The sequence below is a fragment of the Chelmon rostratus genome, chromosome 5, assembly GCF_017976325.1.
Source record: "Chelmon rostratus isolate fCheRos1 chromosome 5, fCheRos1.pri, whole genome shotgun sequence".
In the NCBI taxonomy this organism is placed as follows: Eukaryota; Metazoa; Chordata; class Actinopteri; order Chaetodontiformes; family Chaetodontidae; genus Chelmon; species Chelmon rostratus.
The window spans coordinates 16,497,628-16,516,179 of record NC_055662.1 but is presented as its reverse complement, the minus strand read 5'-3'; the positions used below and the strand labels follow the sequence as shown (position 1 = coordinate 16,516,179).

General features: G+C 40.8%; 3 protein-coding genes across 4 annotated transcripts; 1 reads left to right on the top strand and 2 right to left on the bottom strand.

Moving 5' to 3' along the window:
- The first annotated feature begins 5,462 nt into the window (after positions 1-5,462).
- On the top strand, positions 5,463-12,520 carry smyd1b (SET and MYND domain containing 1b). 2 transcript variants are annotated; one of them, XM_041937390.1, is made up of 10 exons: positions 5,463-5,717; positions 6,542-6,718; positions 7,037-7,250; positions 7,906-8,036; positions 8,254-8,292; positions 9,771-9,966; positions 10,800-10,892; positions 11,063-11,226; positions 11,320-11,488; positions 12,055-12,520. In XM_041937390.1, exons 1-10 carry the CDS (start codon positions 5,596-5,598, stop codon positions 12,217-12,219), a joined length of 1,470 nt encoding a protein of 489 aa, XP_041793324.1. In that variant the 5' UTR covers positions 5,463-5,595; the 3' UTR covers positions 12,220-12,520. The 2 variants fall into 2 exon arrangements, with proteins under 2 accessions (XP_041793324.1, XP_041793325.1); XM_041937391.1 differs by lacking the exon at positions 8,254-8,292.
- Positions 12,521-13,376: 856 nt separating this feature from the next.
- LOC121606135 (fatty acid-binding protein, liver-type) lies at positions 13,377-14,498 on the bottom strand. Its single transcript, XM_041936307.1, has 4 exons — positions 14,136-14,498; positions 13,765-13,937; positions 13,566-13,658; positions 13,377-13,484 (listed from the first exon to the last, which is right to left on the bottom strand). Exons 1-4 carry the CDS (start codon positions 14,200-14,202, stop codon positions 13,434-13,436), a joined length of 384 nt encoding a protein of 127 aa, XP_041792241.1. The 5' UTR covers positions 14,203-14,498; the 3' UTR covers positions 13,377-13,433.
- A 1,366-nt stretch (positions 14,499-15,864) lies between these two features.
- LOC121606134 (isotocin-neurophysin IT 1-like) lies at positions 15,865-17,449 on the bottom strand. Its single transcript, XM_041936306.1, has 3 exons — positions 17,330-17,449; positions 16,606-16,810; positions 15,865-16,010 (listed from the first exon to the last, which is right to left on the bottom strand). Exons 1-3 carry the CDS (start codon positions 17,447-17,449, stop codon positions 15,865-15,867), a joined length of 471 nt encoding a protein of 156 aa, XP_041792240.1.
- Between the last annotated feature and the right edge of the window lie 1,103 nt (positions 17,450-18,552).

The following is an 18,552-nucleotide window of genomic DNA, read 5'->3' as shown; positions in this document are numbered from 1 at the left end:
AAAATATAAAAATGTGAGTTATAATGTTGCTATCTGTGATTCAGCGTTGTGTCTCAGAGTTATCTCAAATGCTGAAGTTCAGACACACCGTTCTTTGGGTTACTCTCATTTGTCAAGATGATGACTTAAGACACTGACATTGATTCTGACCTACTTATGTAGGGATGATGGTGGGAATAGTACCAATGAAGTGATGAAGACTGCCGTAACCAGAGGTGCCATAACGTCTGATCCAGGCAGCGCTAAGGATTGTGCTTGAGGGAACAGAAGTCCTGGGAGACCTTGCTGATGGGGCTGATATATGCATTCATCCTGAGCTACCCAAAAGAACTGGAAAACACTTTTGAAGATGTTCCTTGAAGCTTCTTTGAGCTGGATGGTCTGAAAGCCAGTCTGAGGGTTGAAACAAATTCAGCAGGAAATGTTGCCCTGCTGTGTTTTTTTTTAAGTTTTGTTGTGCAACATAGAGCAGCTGTATTGTTGACAGTTTATTAGGTGAACAGGTGCATTACTTTAGGTAAAAGTAATGCAGTGTAATACAACAGCACTGCAGTATATCCCACTAGCATGAATGTGAAAATGTTCAGTGTTGCTGAGCTTGATAGATGTGTTTCTTTAACTTCATGGACATTTTGGAAGCTGCAGATTGTGATGTGTAACAGTATTGGGTGCTACTGAGGTGTTGTCAATATTTAGTCCTACAAGCACAAGCACGAAGCACAATCTAGCTAGCACAAGCGTCAAAATGACAATAAAGTTGAATCAATACCTCTCCAAAGCTGTCTCATCAATATCTGAATATGATTAACCCTCATTATTACAAGACTGTCAAAAACTTCTTTTTTCTTTTTTCTTTTTTAGCTCGATGGACCCAATAAACTGGCAATCAAGTGTATGTTGATCAAGTCAATTTCAGATTTTTCTCTGCTCTTTCTTGGAGGTATTGATAATCATATATATATAGAGAGAGAGAATACACATAGCCATTTGAACACTAGCAACACTAACTTTATGTATTCCTTTTCACAGAGTGTGTAGTGTTGTTTTTAACTGTATTCTTTAGAGAGAGAGTAGAGAGAGAGTAAAGCACTGGATTCAGTTCAGGGGATCGGTCCTCAATAATTTGAATATGTTGTTTTTGTTTAAGGGCAAATCATTCACAGTTAAAAAAATATCATTTGGACTTAAGTTGACTGGTGTAATAAACAGTTTGATCATAAAACTGGAACTGCTATATGAAATTTATTCTAATTGAAGGGAAATAAGATACTAATGCTCAAAAAAAGAATGACATTAAAATAAAGAAGTTAGAATAATTTAAATGAAGTAATTTGTAATCTGACCACTTCAAAGTCTCGATGAGTTGGAATTACTTTTAATGCAAATTGTTAACTTAATTTTTTTGAGATTAGCCAGAGTATTTTTAAGAGTGTACAGTATAGTTGCACAAAGATTCATTTTTAGGCTAATTTAATCTTTAAATATTATTAAATTGGCAAATCTCTAAAGAGGAGGCCTCTTTTCTCTGGAATTTGCTTGACTGTCCATGAGGAGGCAGTGGTGTCTATTTGCTGGCAGCTGGTTCAGGGACTGAACTTTGATCGGAGAAGTATTCAAATCCTTTACTGAAGTAAAAGCACTAATACTACACAGTGAAAATACTCCACTACAAGTAGAAGTCCCACATTTAAAAACCTTACTTAAGTAAAAGTATGGAAAGTCTCTCTCCGCTGCAGAGACCGGCTGCGTCTCTCAGGTCTCTGTGGATTCCCAGGTTCGCTTTGGCCACTGTGGGGCACTCTTCCACACAGCTCAGCTAGATTGGTCCCCCTGCTACGCTCCCCCTGGAATTTGTATCTGTCTCCTGCCACAAGAAGAAGCATGCATAGAAAACATTTGTAACATACATTTTGTTTATTAAGAAAGAGGAAATGTAATGCTTAACATGCTTCTCTGATTCTCTTTAATCTCTTTGAGGTTAATATAAAGAAACAGAATTGAACAATTTTGTTCAGTAACCTAGAAGAAGGTCATATGAGGCCAATTAGAGATCCAAATTTGATTTAATAGACTACTGTTAATACAATGAAATAACATGGTGCAGTATCAACAGGCTTCTCCCACAAAACCCATGTGACAGAGGATCTGCCCTTTAACAGCACACGACGTCATTTGATTTTTAGTGTTTTAGGACTGTGGGAAATAGCTGATGGTATCACCGTGTGCGGAGGAATGATTCAGAGGTTACCTCTGAAGAATGCCTGCACTCACAGGGACTTTGGTTACATGCTAATTCTGTAGTGAAGTCTTTTCATTGTTCACATTACACTCTAAAAGCCACACATAACGTCACACGCCTTGAAAACGCCTCTTAATCCAGGAACTACACTGCATCGAGGTGGTTCCTGTGAGTATGAGCAGTATGAACAAATCAAGGAATGCATGATGGGATCTCATCTCAGAGCCATACTGGGAAAAAAAGCACTGTGTTCTATCTGTGATCATACTTCAGTGTAGTTCTGCAGTAATGTTGCATGTTCTGTGTTGGCATTTTATGTCTTCATGTTCTTATCTTTTATTGTCCTACTCAGTGTTTTTGCTGTTTTATTATCATCTTTGGTCATTGCTTTGTTTTTGTTTTTTTTTATTGTTCTGTGCACTTAACAGTAACCTACCTCATTATGTATGGAGGCTAAAGAGTGCCGTATCATCACAATTGGAATTATTTGTTATCTATGAATAAAATTTTCGAAAATGCCTCATTAAATTTATAGTTAAATGATGCTTGTCAGGAAGCTTTTTGGTTAATAAAAATATCAGTTTCATTATTCTGAATCAAACCATGTATTTCTTTCAAAAATAAGATTTATAAAAACACTTTTTCAGCAGCATTAAATATGCAGTTATTCCATTTACTAATGTGCCTGTTTTCTCTTGATTCTCTTTTCACTGTGACATATAACACATGAACTGCATCAGTTCTGCCTGCTCATGTTTTAAATGTTGTGTTTGGTGTTCACATCCTTCTTACAAGCTGACGAAGGCAGTGGACTCTTGTCTTCTCATTTCACATTAGCTGTGATCCTCCTTTCACATCCACTTTTCTCACAGTTTTTTCACTGATTGTCAGCGCGGCATTTTTACCAGCAGAGTAAATCGGACAGGATGACAGACTCTACAGACCACAGTACTCTGGGCCGGGCCGTCTGTACCATCGCTGGAGCCTGCACGGGATTCGGACATGCATGGGGACACAAACTTGTAGAACATAATACCTTTCCACCTCCTCCCCAACTCCAACCCATTCTCTCTCCCTGCTTCCAGCCTCTTTGGCTGACCTTTCCCAGTTTGTAAGTTTCACTGACCAATTCCTACCTGTCCTTCAACATTAGGTCTACCCTGGTGCTGACTGCAGGGATCCTGAAGGTATTTCAATGCAGACCAGGCCTGAGATGGAGCAGGGTGAGCATCTCATCAGTGTTTGCACTGCAGGCCTTTCCATCCTGGGTGTAGTCCTCAGTTGTATACAACTTTATATATGACTAGAGGTGCATTAACAGAAATGCAGTATCCATGTTATAGTAAAGCAATGCTGTGACAACAATTATAGGCGTACTGTACACATTTTTTAAAATTTCATTTTAACAGGACTAATGCATTGATTAGCATCACTGTAAATGGGCCAGTGTTAGCCTAAATGCTAATTTTCAAAAGACTTTTCAAAAATGTACAGTGATGCAAGAGAATCAAATCTGGAATTATTAAGCTTATTAATGATTGTATGTACAGTAACAATCACTTGTGGGAACATCAATATTTGTATTCTGAGTTATATCACATGAATCATAGAAGCAAGCAGAAGAGTTTTTGGGCTGATAGGTTGTATCTCCTTATTTAACCATTTTTATTATCTGTCATATAGAGCACAAAAGGCAACGTGTGACATTTTGACAACCTGCTTGTCCTGCTGGCTTCCCTCAGGTCCTCTGGGCACAGGGAAGGACATTCAGAGGTTAACAAGTATCAGTTACCCTGCCAGAAGTCTGTGGCCAAACTGATGGCTGAGACTTCCCCTCAGGGACACATCTCGACTTCTTGTAACACCTGTTCCCAAATGAAAGAGTGAGGAACAGAAACAACAACAGGGAACAAAATGACTATGCCAAGTACAGTATATATAGAATGCAGTAACGTTAAATAAAGAACACTGACAAGTGTCTTGTTTTTATAAGTGATCTGTCTGAAGGCACCAGAGCGTGTGAATGTCTCTTAATTTGTTGTTTTGTTGTCAAAGAGAGATTTAATCATCAGAATTGCTCTTATGTGTCTGCTCAGCCGCTGTGATATTGGTTCCTTTAATCTATGATGTTGTCTTGTAAATTTAATGTCTCTCCTCCATGTTATTGTGTTTTTCATTTTTTTAAATATAAGAAAAGATCTTTGTCGAGCCAAGTTCAAGTACTTACTATTATTTATGGAAACCTGTTGATTTTGCAATTTATTTCTATTGTCTTCTGTAAATTTTGCCACTGTGGCATTAGCAAAGACTCACCAATCTTCAGTTCATTGTGTACTTTGCTGTGTTTGTTGCTGATGTGTAGCATGATGCTCAGCACTAATCAAATGTGGACAATGAAAATTTTTAAACTGCTGAGTGAAATTGTGAGATTTTATTCAATATATGAATCTAATTCTGTGACTCTTCATCAACACAACACAGATCTTTCACAGACTGCTATGAAAAGTTACATGAATATGCACATGTAATGCATTTATTGATAGATTAGACTTTGGTCTTTTCAGTCATTGTGGTCATTTAAAGAACATAATGATCTAAATATAAGTACAGGATACTGGCTAATGCTTGGTCTGTGAAGCATCACCATACAACCTCCATTCTGGGGGCCTTAAAGCTGGTCTTCTCACAGTGTGTGTTGTGCGTGTGTGTGTGTGTGTAGGCAGTGGTGTTCTGTTATGTCATAACTTATGTTGCAACTGCAGTGAGAGAGAGAGAGAGAAAGCACCAGAACAAGGTGGACGCAGAGAGATAGATCCACTCTGCTTCTGTCAGACTGCTCGCAGCTGTCCAGCGTCACCACAGACTCCTGATAGACGGCACCACATTGGGCCCAAAAATAACCCTCAGGGGCCGGACACCTACCAATTCATGTCCGGGGGTGGGGGAATTTAACAGGGCAAACAGCTAAAAGTCTGAGCATAAAGTCAAATAAATGAAAGCGTCTAAAAGGATGACAACAAGCCTCAGTCATGTCACTGTCAGAAACACTTGCTGGTTGTATTGAGAGGCCTGTCCTCTCAAGACATTTTACATCTCGGTGGACTAATGAGACAAACCTCCACCAACCCATTTTCTGTGTCTGTTGGTACAGTTCAAGAGGTGGATGGCTATTTTAGTCCCCCGGGTGTGGAATGTGCAGTTGTCATTGAAGAACACAGAGGGCACAGATTGGTCTACGGGTTCCTCAACTACCCTCTCGCTGCATTTAGCCTCTCTCTGCCACTGAAACACTCCTCTCTCATCATTTCACCGCTGCCTCGCTCTTCACCAGAGTCTCAGGAACCAGTGCAGCTACCATGGAGAACGTGGCAATATTTGACTCACCTGGAAAGGGGAGGGGTCTGAAGGCTACCAAAGAGTTTTGGGCTGGAGATGTCATTTTTTCTGAGCCCAGTATATCAGCTGTTGTGTTTGACAGGTACGGTAATGATGCAAATTGTGCATGTTGGTGCTCAGTGGTAGGGGAAGTGTTCTGATGTGGACATTGTGAGGATATTTGGGCAGTTGTACAATATATTTTCTGTAATTTCTTCCTCTAGATTTATAGCTTAACCATAATATCTTTCCTGTTCTTGGAAGACCAGAGAGTCTGATTTTACTGTGGTGTGATGAGTGCTGTATTCTAACTGTATGTTACTTGGTCAGGTTGATGTAATTTCACATAGACAAATGTGGGTATTTGCATCTTGAAGACTATAATTAAGCTTAAGTGTGTCATCCTTTAGTGTCAGAGTTTCCATGGGTTTTTGAACTACGACTTTTAAGGAATCTTTTGAGCATTTCTTAGAAAATAACTTAACAATAAAAAAGCTGCTCCGTAGGAGAACAGGGTGTAAAATTGAGGCATAATACTAAATGTTTTAAAATGTGTTTTCGTATAAAGTGACAGGCCAGACTTTACTGTCTTTACATTCATCCTCCTATAGTGGCCATAATCCTAGTAATCCTCGTCCTTGCTATTTTTAAATCCGCTACAACAGACTAGCTTTTTTGGAACTGCTTCAATTCGCTGATGAAGACCGTGGGATGCAGTATGGGAACGTTGTTTTTAAACTGGTAGAAATTCACATAGAAATGAGAAAAATAACTTAGTATGATTTGGCCACCAGTAAGGTAAAGCCACCATGCTTAACTCTGCCTTTACAACTGTCTCTTATTTCTTAATGTGTCTCCAACATACATCTGCTGTAATGTACGGATCCTGAGATCTCTCCCTTTTCCCCTGCCTCTCTTCTTCTACAGTCTAGCAGAGCGTATTTGCCACAGCTGTTTCCGCAGACAGGACAAGCTCCAGAGGTGCGGCCAGTGCAAATTTGCTCATTACTGTGATCGAACCTGCCAGCGCGCCGGCTGGGCCGAACACAAGCTAGAATGTGGCGCCATCAAGGCCTTTGGCAAAGTACCGAATGAGAGCATCCGGTAAGAGGAGGGAAAAAGAAAAAGGGAGTAACTGAGAAGAGCTACATGATACTTGATTTTGTTATAATAGGTCTTATTGTTATACAGTGATGGAAACAATCATACTGTTGTCTTGTCCCTCATTGTGTCACAGAGACACTAAAATGATGACGCAAAAGTTACTTTCCCTACTAACTATCTACTTTTATATGTAGTAATTGGTCAAGTAATTACTAGTAATTACGATTACTTCTAGGAGAAGTAACTGGTAGAATTTTTTCCAATCAGTAGCCTGCACAGCACTGCTCATGCTCTTCATTGTTCTTTCTTCGTGGTCAGCTTGGTGGCCCGCATCATGTGGCGCCTTGACAAAGAGGGGAGCGTGATGTCGGACATGCAGCTGACCACGTTGGAGGAGCTGGAGGACCACATTGCCGACATGCAAGAGGATGAGATGAAGGAGTTCAAAGTGGACATCCACAACTTCCTGGACTACTGGCCGCGTAACAGCAAGCAGCACACCATTGACGACATCTCACATATTTTTGGAGTGGTGCGTTTCTAAGTGTTATCCCTTCATTGGCTGTCGGTTGCCTGCAAAATGCAGGGGCATGGTGAGCTAAACCTGCCCTCCCTGTCAGCTTGTTAAAATCAAATATTTTAATGTTTAACGCCAGAAATGGCTAACAAAGCAGTAGATACCAGCAGTAAACTCAGGCGTGTTCCTTCATACCTGACTTTACCGTGTGAATTGGGCCATTTGACTTCAATACTTGACAGTTGGAACACAACGTACCAGGTTAATGGGTGACTGGCGATTACCAACCTGGCAAACATGAAGTAATCAGGTGATCTGTGAAATGATGCCGCCCAAATGAACCTTTAATCAGCCGCCAGGGTTAGCAAATTTAAGATCGACTGACTGTGACCCTTCAGATTTATTTTGTTACTCCATCTGCTTTAGTGGGACCTACACATTGTTTTGATGCAGCGACATTGCCTTACTTATTTTGCTCTGAGCTTTAAAGAGAGAAAAGAAATTGAGCCACGAAGCAAACAGTGAAAAATCCTTATAAGTGCACAAGCCGCTGTGTGCAGAACCTCAAAAGCAGATTTCTGCACCATCTCAAACTCCGTCATTATCTTTCTGCTGAACGTTCCCATCGTCACATGAATGTTCACATGGATGTTTGGCCTTCGTCTTGCAGGTTAACTGTAACGGTTTCACTGTGAGCGACCAGAGGGGCCTTCAGGCAGTAGGAGTTGGTCTTTTCCCAAATTTGTGTTTAGTGAATCACGACTGCTGGCCAAACTGCACTGTGATCCTCAACCACGGCAAGTAAGTAAAACAGCAAGAAAAAGTTGTAAATACTCCTCAGTGATATTTGTCCTTTGAAAATTTACTTTGAATTCAGCTGAACTCGACTCTTACGTTAATAAAAATTTGAAATGCTTAGTATTTTCAGTGTGTGTGTGCGTTTACTAGCTGTTGTGTGTTGTGTGTGAGTGTGTGTTTGTCAGGTTTGGTGTAAAACTGCTTCCTGTTTGTCTTTCAGTCAATCGGCTGTGAATACTATGTTTCATTCTCAACGGAGGTGCGTTGCCTCACTCTGAGCCTTCTTAAGTGTTATTTATTAGAGCACCATTGAGACATTAAAAGCTTGATCGACAAATCACTTCACATAACCGCCACCACCCCCCACCCTGACCCCCACCCCTCCATCCATTGTAGGAAACGTGTCTGTCAGTCGTTTGTTGCACTGTTGGCTTGATGTGACTCTTCACATCGACTTCTCAACATGATACCTGAATGCTCTAACCCAGCGGTTCCCAACCTTTATCCTTAAGGGACACCTTTTCCATCACTGAGTGCACTGACGACCCCTGACTAAATGACATATTTCATGGATGTTTCATATTATATTAAATGCAATAACAATAAGAGGTCAGAACAACTGATAAATTGTACAATTAATGCAAATCATGAACACAATAACCGCAGGAAGTTTGTGTAAACTGAGTGATTTGGATTAATTTTGAGCAGATTATTTCCTGTGAGTAGCAGAGATGTGTTTTCCTGATATTTTTTAAAAACGTTTTATACATTTGTCAGTCTATATTGTGTATTACAATCCTACACACTTAATAGGCCTCTTTTTTGACAAAGTCAGTGTTTTATTCCCCCTGACGCTTTGCTCTTTAACATGCTTGTCTAATGCAGGATGAGGCTGTTCAGCAGAGACTGAGGGCTCTATGAATGTAGCTTTTTTAAGTTTATGTCTTAAATAATAATCTAAACTTTAAAAACATTTCGTTGTCTTCACAGAAATTAATGAAATGCTGACGTATAGTATATTTACTGTATATTTATCAAAAAAGGTTTTTGTACGCCAGTTAAAAATGTGAAATTTGTTGACCCGTGGTGGGAGTCTGGACCCCCAGGTTGGGAATCAGTCATTCTAACCTTTACTTAACTTATTCAGTAGAGATGAAGGCTGGAATTGTTTTTTCTCTGCATATTTCTTCACCTGCCAAAAGCTCATTTTTTAACCACGTTTAATTTAGTTTCACTCATGTGCTGCTGGTTTTTCTGTCACTGTGTGATCCCCATGTGTCTGTCCATCACACCAGCACAGATTGCTGTGTCAGAGTGTATCAGTAGCTTCTCTCATGTCTAACAACTTCCATTCTTATTAGTTCACCTCTAACACCACGAGACTAAAACATGGCAAAACAATATTTGTATGTAAATATTGAAGTCATTAAGATAAATATCCAGGATTATTTCAGATTTAAGCCTTTTTTAAAAGAAAGAAAACACATAAAATGGGGAAAACCTTCAGTAACTTAACAATAAATGAGAAACAATATCAGATAAAACTGGAATAGAATGAACTCAATTTAGGCTTAAGTGTGAAATAATCTTTGTGATATTCATGATGTCCATTCCTTCAATCCTTCAAATGAATTGGCTGAACTGAAAGCCGCACTATGGAGCAGGGTTTCACCATCAGTCTAAAGCTGTGTGGAAAAACTAACTGTACCTGCATTTAAGTGTGTTTCTGTTCCTCAGGATTGAGCTGCGCTCTCTGGGTAAGATCGCAGAGGGAGAGGAGCTGACGGTCGCGTATGTGGACTTCTTGAATTTGTCAGAGGAGAGACAAAGGCTGCTCAAAGCACAATACTTCTTTGACTGCACGTGTGAGTACTGCAAGAACCGCATCAAAGATGACTTGAAGATGGGCGGAAAGGAAGTGGACGGAGTCAAGGTTTGTGCGCTGGTGTGCCTGCGGTCATGAGAGGATGATTATATGCAGCATGAGGCTGAAAGGACCAAACCCTCTCACCACATTTAGTCGTGAGCGGATGGGCGATAAGGACGGACGAGAAACACGAGAAGCAGAGCCACTGTGACTATTTTAAGCAAAGATAACTCCCAGCAGATTGTGTGTGCATGCATATGAGAAACAGTGACGTAGAGAAAAATCTCAATAGCTTCAATCACATCAAGGCCATTGACCCTATTTGAGTGTTTTACTGTACACCATAAATTAAAATTTGATCTGCTTTATGCCATATTATTTAATTTACACCCAACATCCAGCACCAAACTGCTGACAATTTATCAATGAACACTCTGACATGTGTAAATCAATGCATGACACCATAAAATGTGAGGCAATTCTATAGCCTTGACATTATCTTAATCTGTGAACCACGAGGCTCTCCACTTCTGTCCTGATTGCATGTGTGGGTCAGAAGCTATGAACAGCATGTGTCAGGGACATGTATACAACTAATCTTTAACAACAGAGATCTGAAATATTGATCAAAACTGTTATGATAAGAATTGTCTTTATCATACTTAGAGAGTAAATCTCTGTTAGTTAGAAACAAAACAAGCACTCAGGTCTCGGACAGGCCTCGCCTCCGCACGTCAAAGGTTGTCTTCAGATAAAAGTAATCAGGCCATCACGTTTATGGACTTGTACAAGGCAAACCTGTGTTGTTTTTAAAAACCAACAGTCTTTCATGGTGTAATACTCGATCAATGGCGCAGCTCATTAACATTTGATCAATGTCCCTCATCATCAACCCGTAGCCTTCAGAGGAGCAGGTGAAAGAGGTGACAGACTATTGCTTCCAAATGCTGGAGAAGATGGACAAGGCGCGATTAAACGCTGACTACCATGAGGTATTGTATCAAATCACCTGCAGCACCACACAAAAAACAGCTGCAGAAAGATTTTTTCTGATCACACCACAGAATTCAAGGCTTGTTTTTCCCTCCGACAAACGCTCTGTGCTGCCTTCATGTTTTTCAAGATTTTTCTCTGTGTTGTTGTTGTTTTTTTTTCTCATCAGGTGGTAAAAATCTGCAGGGAGTGCATCGAGAAAGCAGAGCCAGTTTTGGCTGACACTCACATCTACCTGCTGAGGATGTGGAGCACATTAAGCGAGGTGCAAGCTTACCTGCAGTACTTTAATGACGCTGCAGAGTACGCCCGCAAAATGGTGGATGGATACATGTGAGTACAAAGAGACTGAGCTGTCTGTGGGGATACACATGAGCATCTTGCACATCATGTGCTAGATATTCAAATGATCTCTCCTCCTGGCAGGAAGCTGTACCACTCCAACAACGCTGCTCTCGGCATGGCCGCTATGCGAGCAGGAGTGACTCACTGGCAGGCTGGCGAGATAGAGGTTGGCCACGGGATGATCTGCAAGGCCTATTCCATTCTCATGGTCACCCACGGCCCAACACATCCCATCACCAAGGACCTGGAGGTAAACACCTCCTTATCTCTGCATACAAAACTGCATTTGCATGTTAAGACTCGGCTCCACTAAACTGTTACCTTTAGGCTAAAGTTCAGTTTTAGTCGGAGAAATAAGTGACAGATGCCAGTCAGGTTGCTCATCTTATTTTGGATGCAGTTCAGATGACTGATGTTACCAGTTTGTGTAGATAGCAATATTAAAACTGCCATAATGAATAATTTTATAACAAAGTGAAACCATACCATACAATGCGATTGGTTGGTTTTATTGCACAGTATTTCCACTTGTTTTAATTTTATTTATTCTTGTTTCCTCACATCATTGTAAAGCACTTTAAGTTACACCCCCTGTATAAACGGTGCTATATGAAGTTTGATTCATTATTAATATTTATACTTGATACAGTTTTAAGAGCTGCAGTGTGGCCAATATATGAAGATTACCATTTTAAATTTTGATAGCACTTTGGTGCAAAGGGACTTTAAATACTACTCAAACCTGACCAGCTGACAAGCCTTACTGAACATATGTATATGTATAGTGCTGATGTTTCCCTCCTGATATTTCCACAGGCCATGCGTATGCAGACAGAGATGGAGCTGAGGATGTTCAAGCAGAACGAGTATGTTTACCACAGTATGAGAGACGCTGCCCTGCAGAACAGGCCGATGACCATGATGCATGAGCCCAAGTCCATGGACGAGGGAATCAAGAATCTGTTCCACCGGAGGAAGTAGATCACAGAACTGCAGTCATTCAGAAATCAAGAAAACCATCCTATTGTTTACGGTTATGCTTTCCGAGTGTTGTGTGAATCCACTCATTTAGTCACATGGTCATTTTCTTTTGTAGTTACTTTTCATTAAAAAGATGTCACCCAACTTGTTTTTAATAAACCCTGTTTCTCATGATGCCATCGATACTTCAGTCACACTCCCTGATGCCAGACATGTTTTAACAAGCTTTCAGCAGGCACTTCATCCTTATGAACATTTGTTTTAATGTAAGACTGCATAACAGGTTCTTATTGTGTCAGAGCAACACACAATTACTTTAATTCTAAATAAGGCAAAGTTTCGAACCACAGCAAACCAAAAATGCCACCAGCATTTAAAATAATTGCTGCCTCCATACATGTTCAGTGGTTAGTTTCAAAATGTCAACTCAGTGGACCCACATACCTTTTGCCTCAGGGAACACTAATAATGGCAATGTAAAGGGGACAGGGGATAAAACTGTTAAATACACTGATTTGCAATTGTTTTTCCATTTCCTATTGGTTTTTTCAAGCTGTATATGAATGATGCAACTATGCCTGAAAGGCACAGGGACCATAAGGACACCAGAGTGACAGCTGAAGGAACAACCTTTCAAAAAACACCCACTACAGTTTGACGTCAATGTGCATACACTGGTAAACTAAACTATGGACACAGAAGCCGAACACTCATTCTGTAGCTGCTGATTTGTGACTGCAGACAGCTGTTAGATCTCAGCTGATCCCACATTACACTGTTCTGTGCAGGAAGTCAGACTCCCCCTGCTGTCTGGTGGGTGTTTCTGCATCCATATGCATGCAGCTTGAAGTCATACAACTGATTAACTCCATGTTATTTACCATGCCTGCACAGCCACTTTTGCTGAAAAGATAGAAGGGAGCCACAGGCAGAAAGGTGAGCAGCTGGGCTACTTTTGTACTTTAGACCCTTAAAGGGTCTGCTGCTCATCACATGGTCAGTTCAGTGTCCACTGGATCTTCAGCCAGGTTCATTCCAAAAACCTCTCATGGCCTTCATGTTTCAGTAGATATGTACAAATATTAATTGGTATTCAAGATAAAAAATGGACATTACCTAAATTTACCAGCATCTAGTTTGACAGTGCCATTTCAGCCCACAGAAACAAGAAACCATTCTGCCTTTTTACAATTTTTATTCCCAAGTGCAGACATTTACATGCGTTTGCTCGTCCTCTTGTACACAATGCCACCGAGTGTCATCGTCTGGAAAGAAAAGTAAAGTGTTAGAAATCTGTTAAGAGCCTTGCTGCACTGAATCATCAGAGAAGTGCTTCAGCTACTCACATTGACAATTGTGTTCCCATCCACCAGTTCCGTGACGGACTCGATACCCTTCAGGGAGACCTTCAGCTTGTTGCCTTCACGCATAACCACCGACTTCAAGAAGCATCACATATGTGCAAAGAGTTAGCAACGGTGTGCAATTACCACACTGCATCTTCAACTTCCACTTAGCCATGTATTTTGTTAGTGTCCTGCTTACCTTGAGCTTCTCTCCAGTGACTGTCTCCAGTTCTGCCTCTTTTCCAATGGTGAAGCTGTTGACGAGGACCTTCGAGCCGGTAGTGACCGTTACTTTGAAGTCGTCACCATTCTCCTCAATCTCGGAGATACTCTTGATGTCTTTGCCTTTTTGGATGAGTTCATCAGGGAGACCTGTAGCCAGAAAAACAACTGCGTTGCATATCCTTCTTGGCCTGAGACTAACACTGCCAGACAAGCTAACTACCTATGCATGATTGTGAACACTAAAAAGCCCAGTTTTACATACTCATCACAGCATGACAAAATACTAAAGCTATTGGTAAAAAAACAAAACAAAACAGCCTTTATGGAAGAAAGCTGAAATCTTACCAATGGCCTTCATGAAAGGCTCAAAGTTTTCCTGAGACTCCAGTTGGTACTTTCCAGCAAAAGACATGGTGACAAACTGTGAAGGTGAAGGAAGAAGCTCCTAATCTGCAGGTTTTATACTCTCAAACTCCAGCGTGGCAATCATTAACCACAGGTGTCTCCAATTAAGGCTGCTCCGGTCCACTTCAGAGACGATCCTCCAACGCAGATAAGAGCAGACAGAGATAAAGTTTGGCAACCCAAAATGCTGAGGGGTCAGAAAGCAAATGTGCGTTTTGAAGAGTTGTGGTCCATGCATTGAAAATCGAAGTAATGATCTTGAAAATCTTTGCCACAGGCTGACATATGATGGCATTGCATGAATCACACCCCAAAAACTGCTGACTGGACATAATGTCGCTGTCAGATATCAGTGGCTTCTCAATTTCTGTTCCTTTTTTTCATCCTGTTTCTCTCTGTTCTCCACCATTTTGCTTTAGCCAAGAATCACATCTTCCCTTCTGTCCTTTGTTCTACGTGAGCTTTCACTCATTTTTTAGTTTTTTTTAATTTTTCCAGTGAAGGTCTGTGTGAAAATACTAAATTAGACGGAGTTTTAGAAAAGAAGGTTTTTCTCTGAAAGCTGAATGTCTTAAGAGTGTAAGAGTTTTACATATTCATGCCAAAATCATAAATGATGACAATAATAGTTATGGCTATTTTTAGGTTTAGGTTATCAAGAAATATAGGTGGCTTTCATGTTATAGTCACAGTTCTCATACTTACAAAGTATATTTAAAATGCATATTTCCCCAAACAATTCTTGCATAATTTCTTCTATATTTTCAATTTATTTTGAAAGCATTAGCATAGACTTTTTGCAGGTTTCAGCAGGTGAAACCCCTGCTTTAGTTCACTCTAGCTTCCACAGTGTGAACTATACTCTACATTTCATTACAAAGGTACTTTACTCAGATGATATCAGTGGTCAAGATAAGCGTCCTAAAAAAGAGAGAGCTTTCACAGAGCAGTTCAGGATAAGACAAAATGATTAAATCAAACACACAGTCAATAATCTCTCATCAGCATTCCGGAGTGTTCACGTTCTTCAATCTGCTGTTTGTAATTAATTTGTTTGGCTTTCAACTCCACCAACGAACAACAGCTTGTTGTTGAATCGTGAAGCTAACCAAAAAATGGATCAAAGGTGACGACCGTTCAAGATAACCGTTATTACTGTTGCAACAGTGATATTGCGCTACTGGAGCTGCCCCCAAAAAGGTACACTGCAGCGTCATGTGAGGATCTGCTGGATTCTGTTACAGGATTATGCAAAGAAGAACATCTGAGAGATAAAGACGGCTGTGGGCTTTGTACATTAGCCCGATAAGCTTTATGCTGACTTGTTATTTAAGGGTCTACAAGGTTTGAAACAGTCTACATTGAAGTCATTTTGGAGCTTTTATGTGCAAGTTTCAGTCGGGCGGCTCTAAAATAAGTAACAACACTTCATACTCTCTCAAAACTTTATTTCAACATGCAGATATCTGGATGACGACTGTCAGTATATTCATCCCTATTTTCATACATAAAAATATATTGACAAGGCACTCTACAGAAGTGCTCCAGGGAAATAGCTAAATCAGAGTGATGACAAACAGAGAAGTACAACCATATGAACTACAACTACAAGTCCCATTTCGTCTCTGCGGCTGAAGACTTTCCCGTGAGACCTTGGTGTCAGGGGCAGCTATTGGTGAACTCGATGAGAGGAAGTGTGACCGGCCAGATGCAGGAGCCTGAGGATGATGTCACCGGGGTCGCCGCCTTCAAATTGGCTGGTTTGGTCGTCTCCATCCTCCTCGAGGAGGCAGGACTGGTCTGTGGTGCAGCCCTCTGGGGCAGGATTTTAACAAACGAAACACAGGAGGAGTTATCACTAAGAACATGGTTGTCTGTTGTTACGCATGCATGTTACAATATGGCGTTATCGGGTTTTGTGACCTTTGTGAACCTCTTCACAACAAGACGGCAAATGATCAAAGCAAAGTTCATAGTGAATGAAGAAGCAGGACTCACTATGCTGCTTATCTAACTGCACTTTACACTGGAGAGGGATTTATTGTACTTTTTACTATTTATCAAACAAATATAGTTCCTGCTACATATTTTAAACACCTATGATGAGCATATGAAATATGATGCATTGTTAAACAGTATATTAAACCACCCGACAGTACATTAAAGAACTGCAATCAACTCCACTTCAGTCAGTTACAGCATTAAAATTCTGTTTTCATTGTAATGCAATGCAGTAATTATTATCCAGTGCTATAATACAGTATATATGAGTACTTTAATAGTAAATTTTGCTGATAATACTTTTGTGCTTTCACTTCAGTTTTGAATGCAGACCTTTACTTCTGATGAAGTGTTATTGCTACTTTCGCCTCAGTAGAGGGTCTGAATGCTACTAAATGTACTTCCTGACCTGCATCGCAGCAGAGTCCTGAAGCAGCGCAGCGTCCACCCTCAGATCCACAGGGTCTCCCTCCCGCCTGGCAGGGGGTGAGCAGGTAGTTCTCCTCCACGCAGTGAGCTGTCTCCGGGGAGCCCAGCAGGCAGCCGAGGCCCTCCCCGCAGCAGATACTGGGGCCAAAGCAGCGGCCCCTGTCTCCGGGGCCACACGACATGCACTGGTGGAGGAAACGATTGACGATTATTGTTAACTAGGATGTGATGTCACAGTGATTTAGCACTGTGATGCTTTCTGAAGTGAATTTCTGAGTTTTGCTCCCTTTATTTTTTGTTTGATGAGAGTTTCAGTCCAAACTCAAATCTTTAATGTGCAATCATGAGATTCAATATGTAATAATAATAACTTTTTTTCTAGGACGTTACTTTGATTGTTGGATGTTTTATTTAATGTAATTTTACAATAGTTATTTCTATAGCTGTAGCTCTATAGATCTATTGCATGTCCTTAAAGAAGGATCCCTACTCCCTACTGTTTTTTTTTTATGATTTGCTCCTTTATGATTATGCTTTATTATTTGCTCCTTAGTTAAGTCAAAGCTGTAAGGACAGAGGGTATCCTGTGCTGTACACACTAGAAATCCCATGGTGAAGTATGATTTTGGGCTATATGCAAATAAAATGGACTTGAGACTTTAACTCTGGCAAACATTTGTTTGTTTGTGATTAAAGAGGCTCACCTTGCGCAGTGGTGCATCCATGATGGACCTCTTCCCACCGATGGGACAGTTAGAGATATAACACGCTGAGCACACAGACAGGAGAAACAGTAGGCACACCGACACAGCAGCTCCACTCATTTCTGCTGAGAGAGTGAAAGAAGGATGGAAAACAGTTAGTTAGAACAAACAAAACAAAAAGTCACACAATCTAAGCTGGGCCGAGGTCCAAAGAGAGAAAACTCACTTGTTGCTTAATCTTTTGATGAACAGTAGACTTCAAGCACTCGTTTCAGATGCTCCAAGACGCTTCTTTTGTTTTTGGAGCTACTGACATGTCTTATATACTTCCAGAGCTTCTTTTGAGAGTGACACAGAAACCTAAAAACCACTTAGAGATCTTTAATGAGCCCGCTTTGGTCACTGTCACCTCCGGTGATGAAGCTGACCACTGGGCAGGCCGGGTCAAAGGGCCAGCCGGTTCTGTGGCCCCTCTTTGCTTCTTGCTGTTGAGGATCATTATGGAAGGGCTCGTGGTGCGTGACCGTGCATGTTAGCGATGACAGGAAAGTCAGAGAGGTCAAGAGGAGATTAAATTATTCAGAGCATGACACGAGAGTAGTACAACTTTGATCTGCTGTTACTAAAAAAGAGGAGATATATTTTAAGGACTTTCGCCTTTATTAAGAACCTTTTCCAGGACAGAAAGTTTCAGGTCCTGAGAAGAAGCTCTGAACCTCGGCCTGTTGAGCCGCCATGTTGGCTCTGAAGTGCTTTACACAGTTTTTTGTAGACTGTATGTTTGCAAACAAACACAGCAATGACGAAAACACACACACACACCTACAAAATTTCCTTTCTGTTGATAAAATAATTAATTCCTCGCAGCACATGACGCACACATTGTGCAGGTCTGAGGTTGATTGGTCTCATGAGCTAATTAGCACAGTTAATGATCGGCCACAACCCGTAAAAGGCCGTTTCACTGCTCCAATGAAATGAGCTCAATTACTGCCGCTCCCTCCTGATCTACTAACTGCCACCTCATCTCAATTAAAAGCAAGCTGATAACGTCATCTTTGTTCACGAACTTCTTGCAGGACATTGAGAAGTGGAGTGACATGATTTAGATCTCGCACCCACAGACAGATCATAAAACATAGGTGAAGTCACCATATGAAGATAAACAAGATGAGCTGTGGTCATACAGCGGTGGAAACTGGGCTGCCACTCAGACAATGGGC

Excerpts from the sequence above, each read along its gene's own strand:
- smyd1b (XM_041937390.1), top strand. The coding sequence starts at position 5,596 with ATGGAGAACGTGGCAATATTTGACTCACCTGGAAAGGGGAGGGGTCTG. Across the intron at positions 8,037-8,253 it reads GTGATCCTCAACCACGGCAA|TCAATCGGCTGTGAATACTA; the intron begins GTAAGTAAAACA and ends TTTGTCTTTCAG. Across the intron at positions 11,227-11,319 it reads AAAATGGTGGATGGATACAT|GAAGCTGTACCACTCCAACA; the intron begins GTGAGTACAAAG and ends TCCTCCTGGCAG.
- LOC121606135 (XM_041936307.1), bottom strand. The coding sequence starts at position 14,202 with ATGTCTTTTGCTGGAAAGTACCAACTGGAGTCTCAGGAAAACTTTGAG. Across the intron at positions 13,659-13,764 it reads TCACTGGAGAGAAGCTCAAG|TCGGTGGTTATGCGTGAAGG; the intron begins GTAAGCAGGACA and ends TGCTTCTTGAAG. Across the intron at positions 13,485-13,565 it reads ATGGGAACACAATTGTCAAT|ACGATGACACTCGGTGGCAT; the intron begins GTGAGTAGCTGA and ends TTTTCTTTCCAG.
- LOC121606134 (XM_041936306.1), bottom strand. The coding sequence starts at position 17,449 with ATGAGTGGAGCTGCTGTGTCGGTGTGCCTACTGTTTCTCCTGTCTGTG. Across the intron at positions 16,811-17,329 it reads TGGATGCACCACTGCGCAAG|TGCATGTCGTGTGGCCCCGG; the intron begins GTGAGCCTCTTT and ends TTCCTCCACCAG. Across the intron at positions 16,011-16,605 it reads AGGACTCTGCTGCGATGCAG|AGGGCTGCACCACAGACCAG; the intron begins GTCAGGAAGTAC and ends ATCCTGCCCCAG.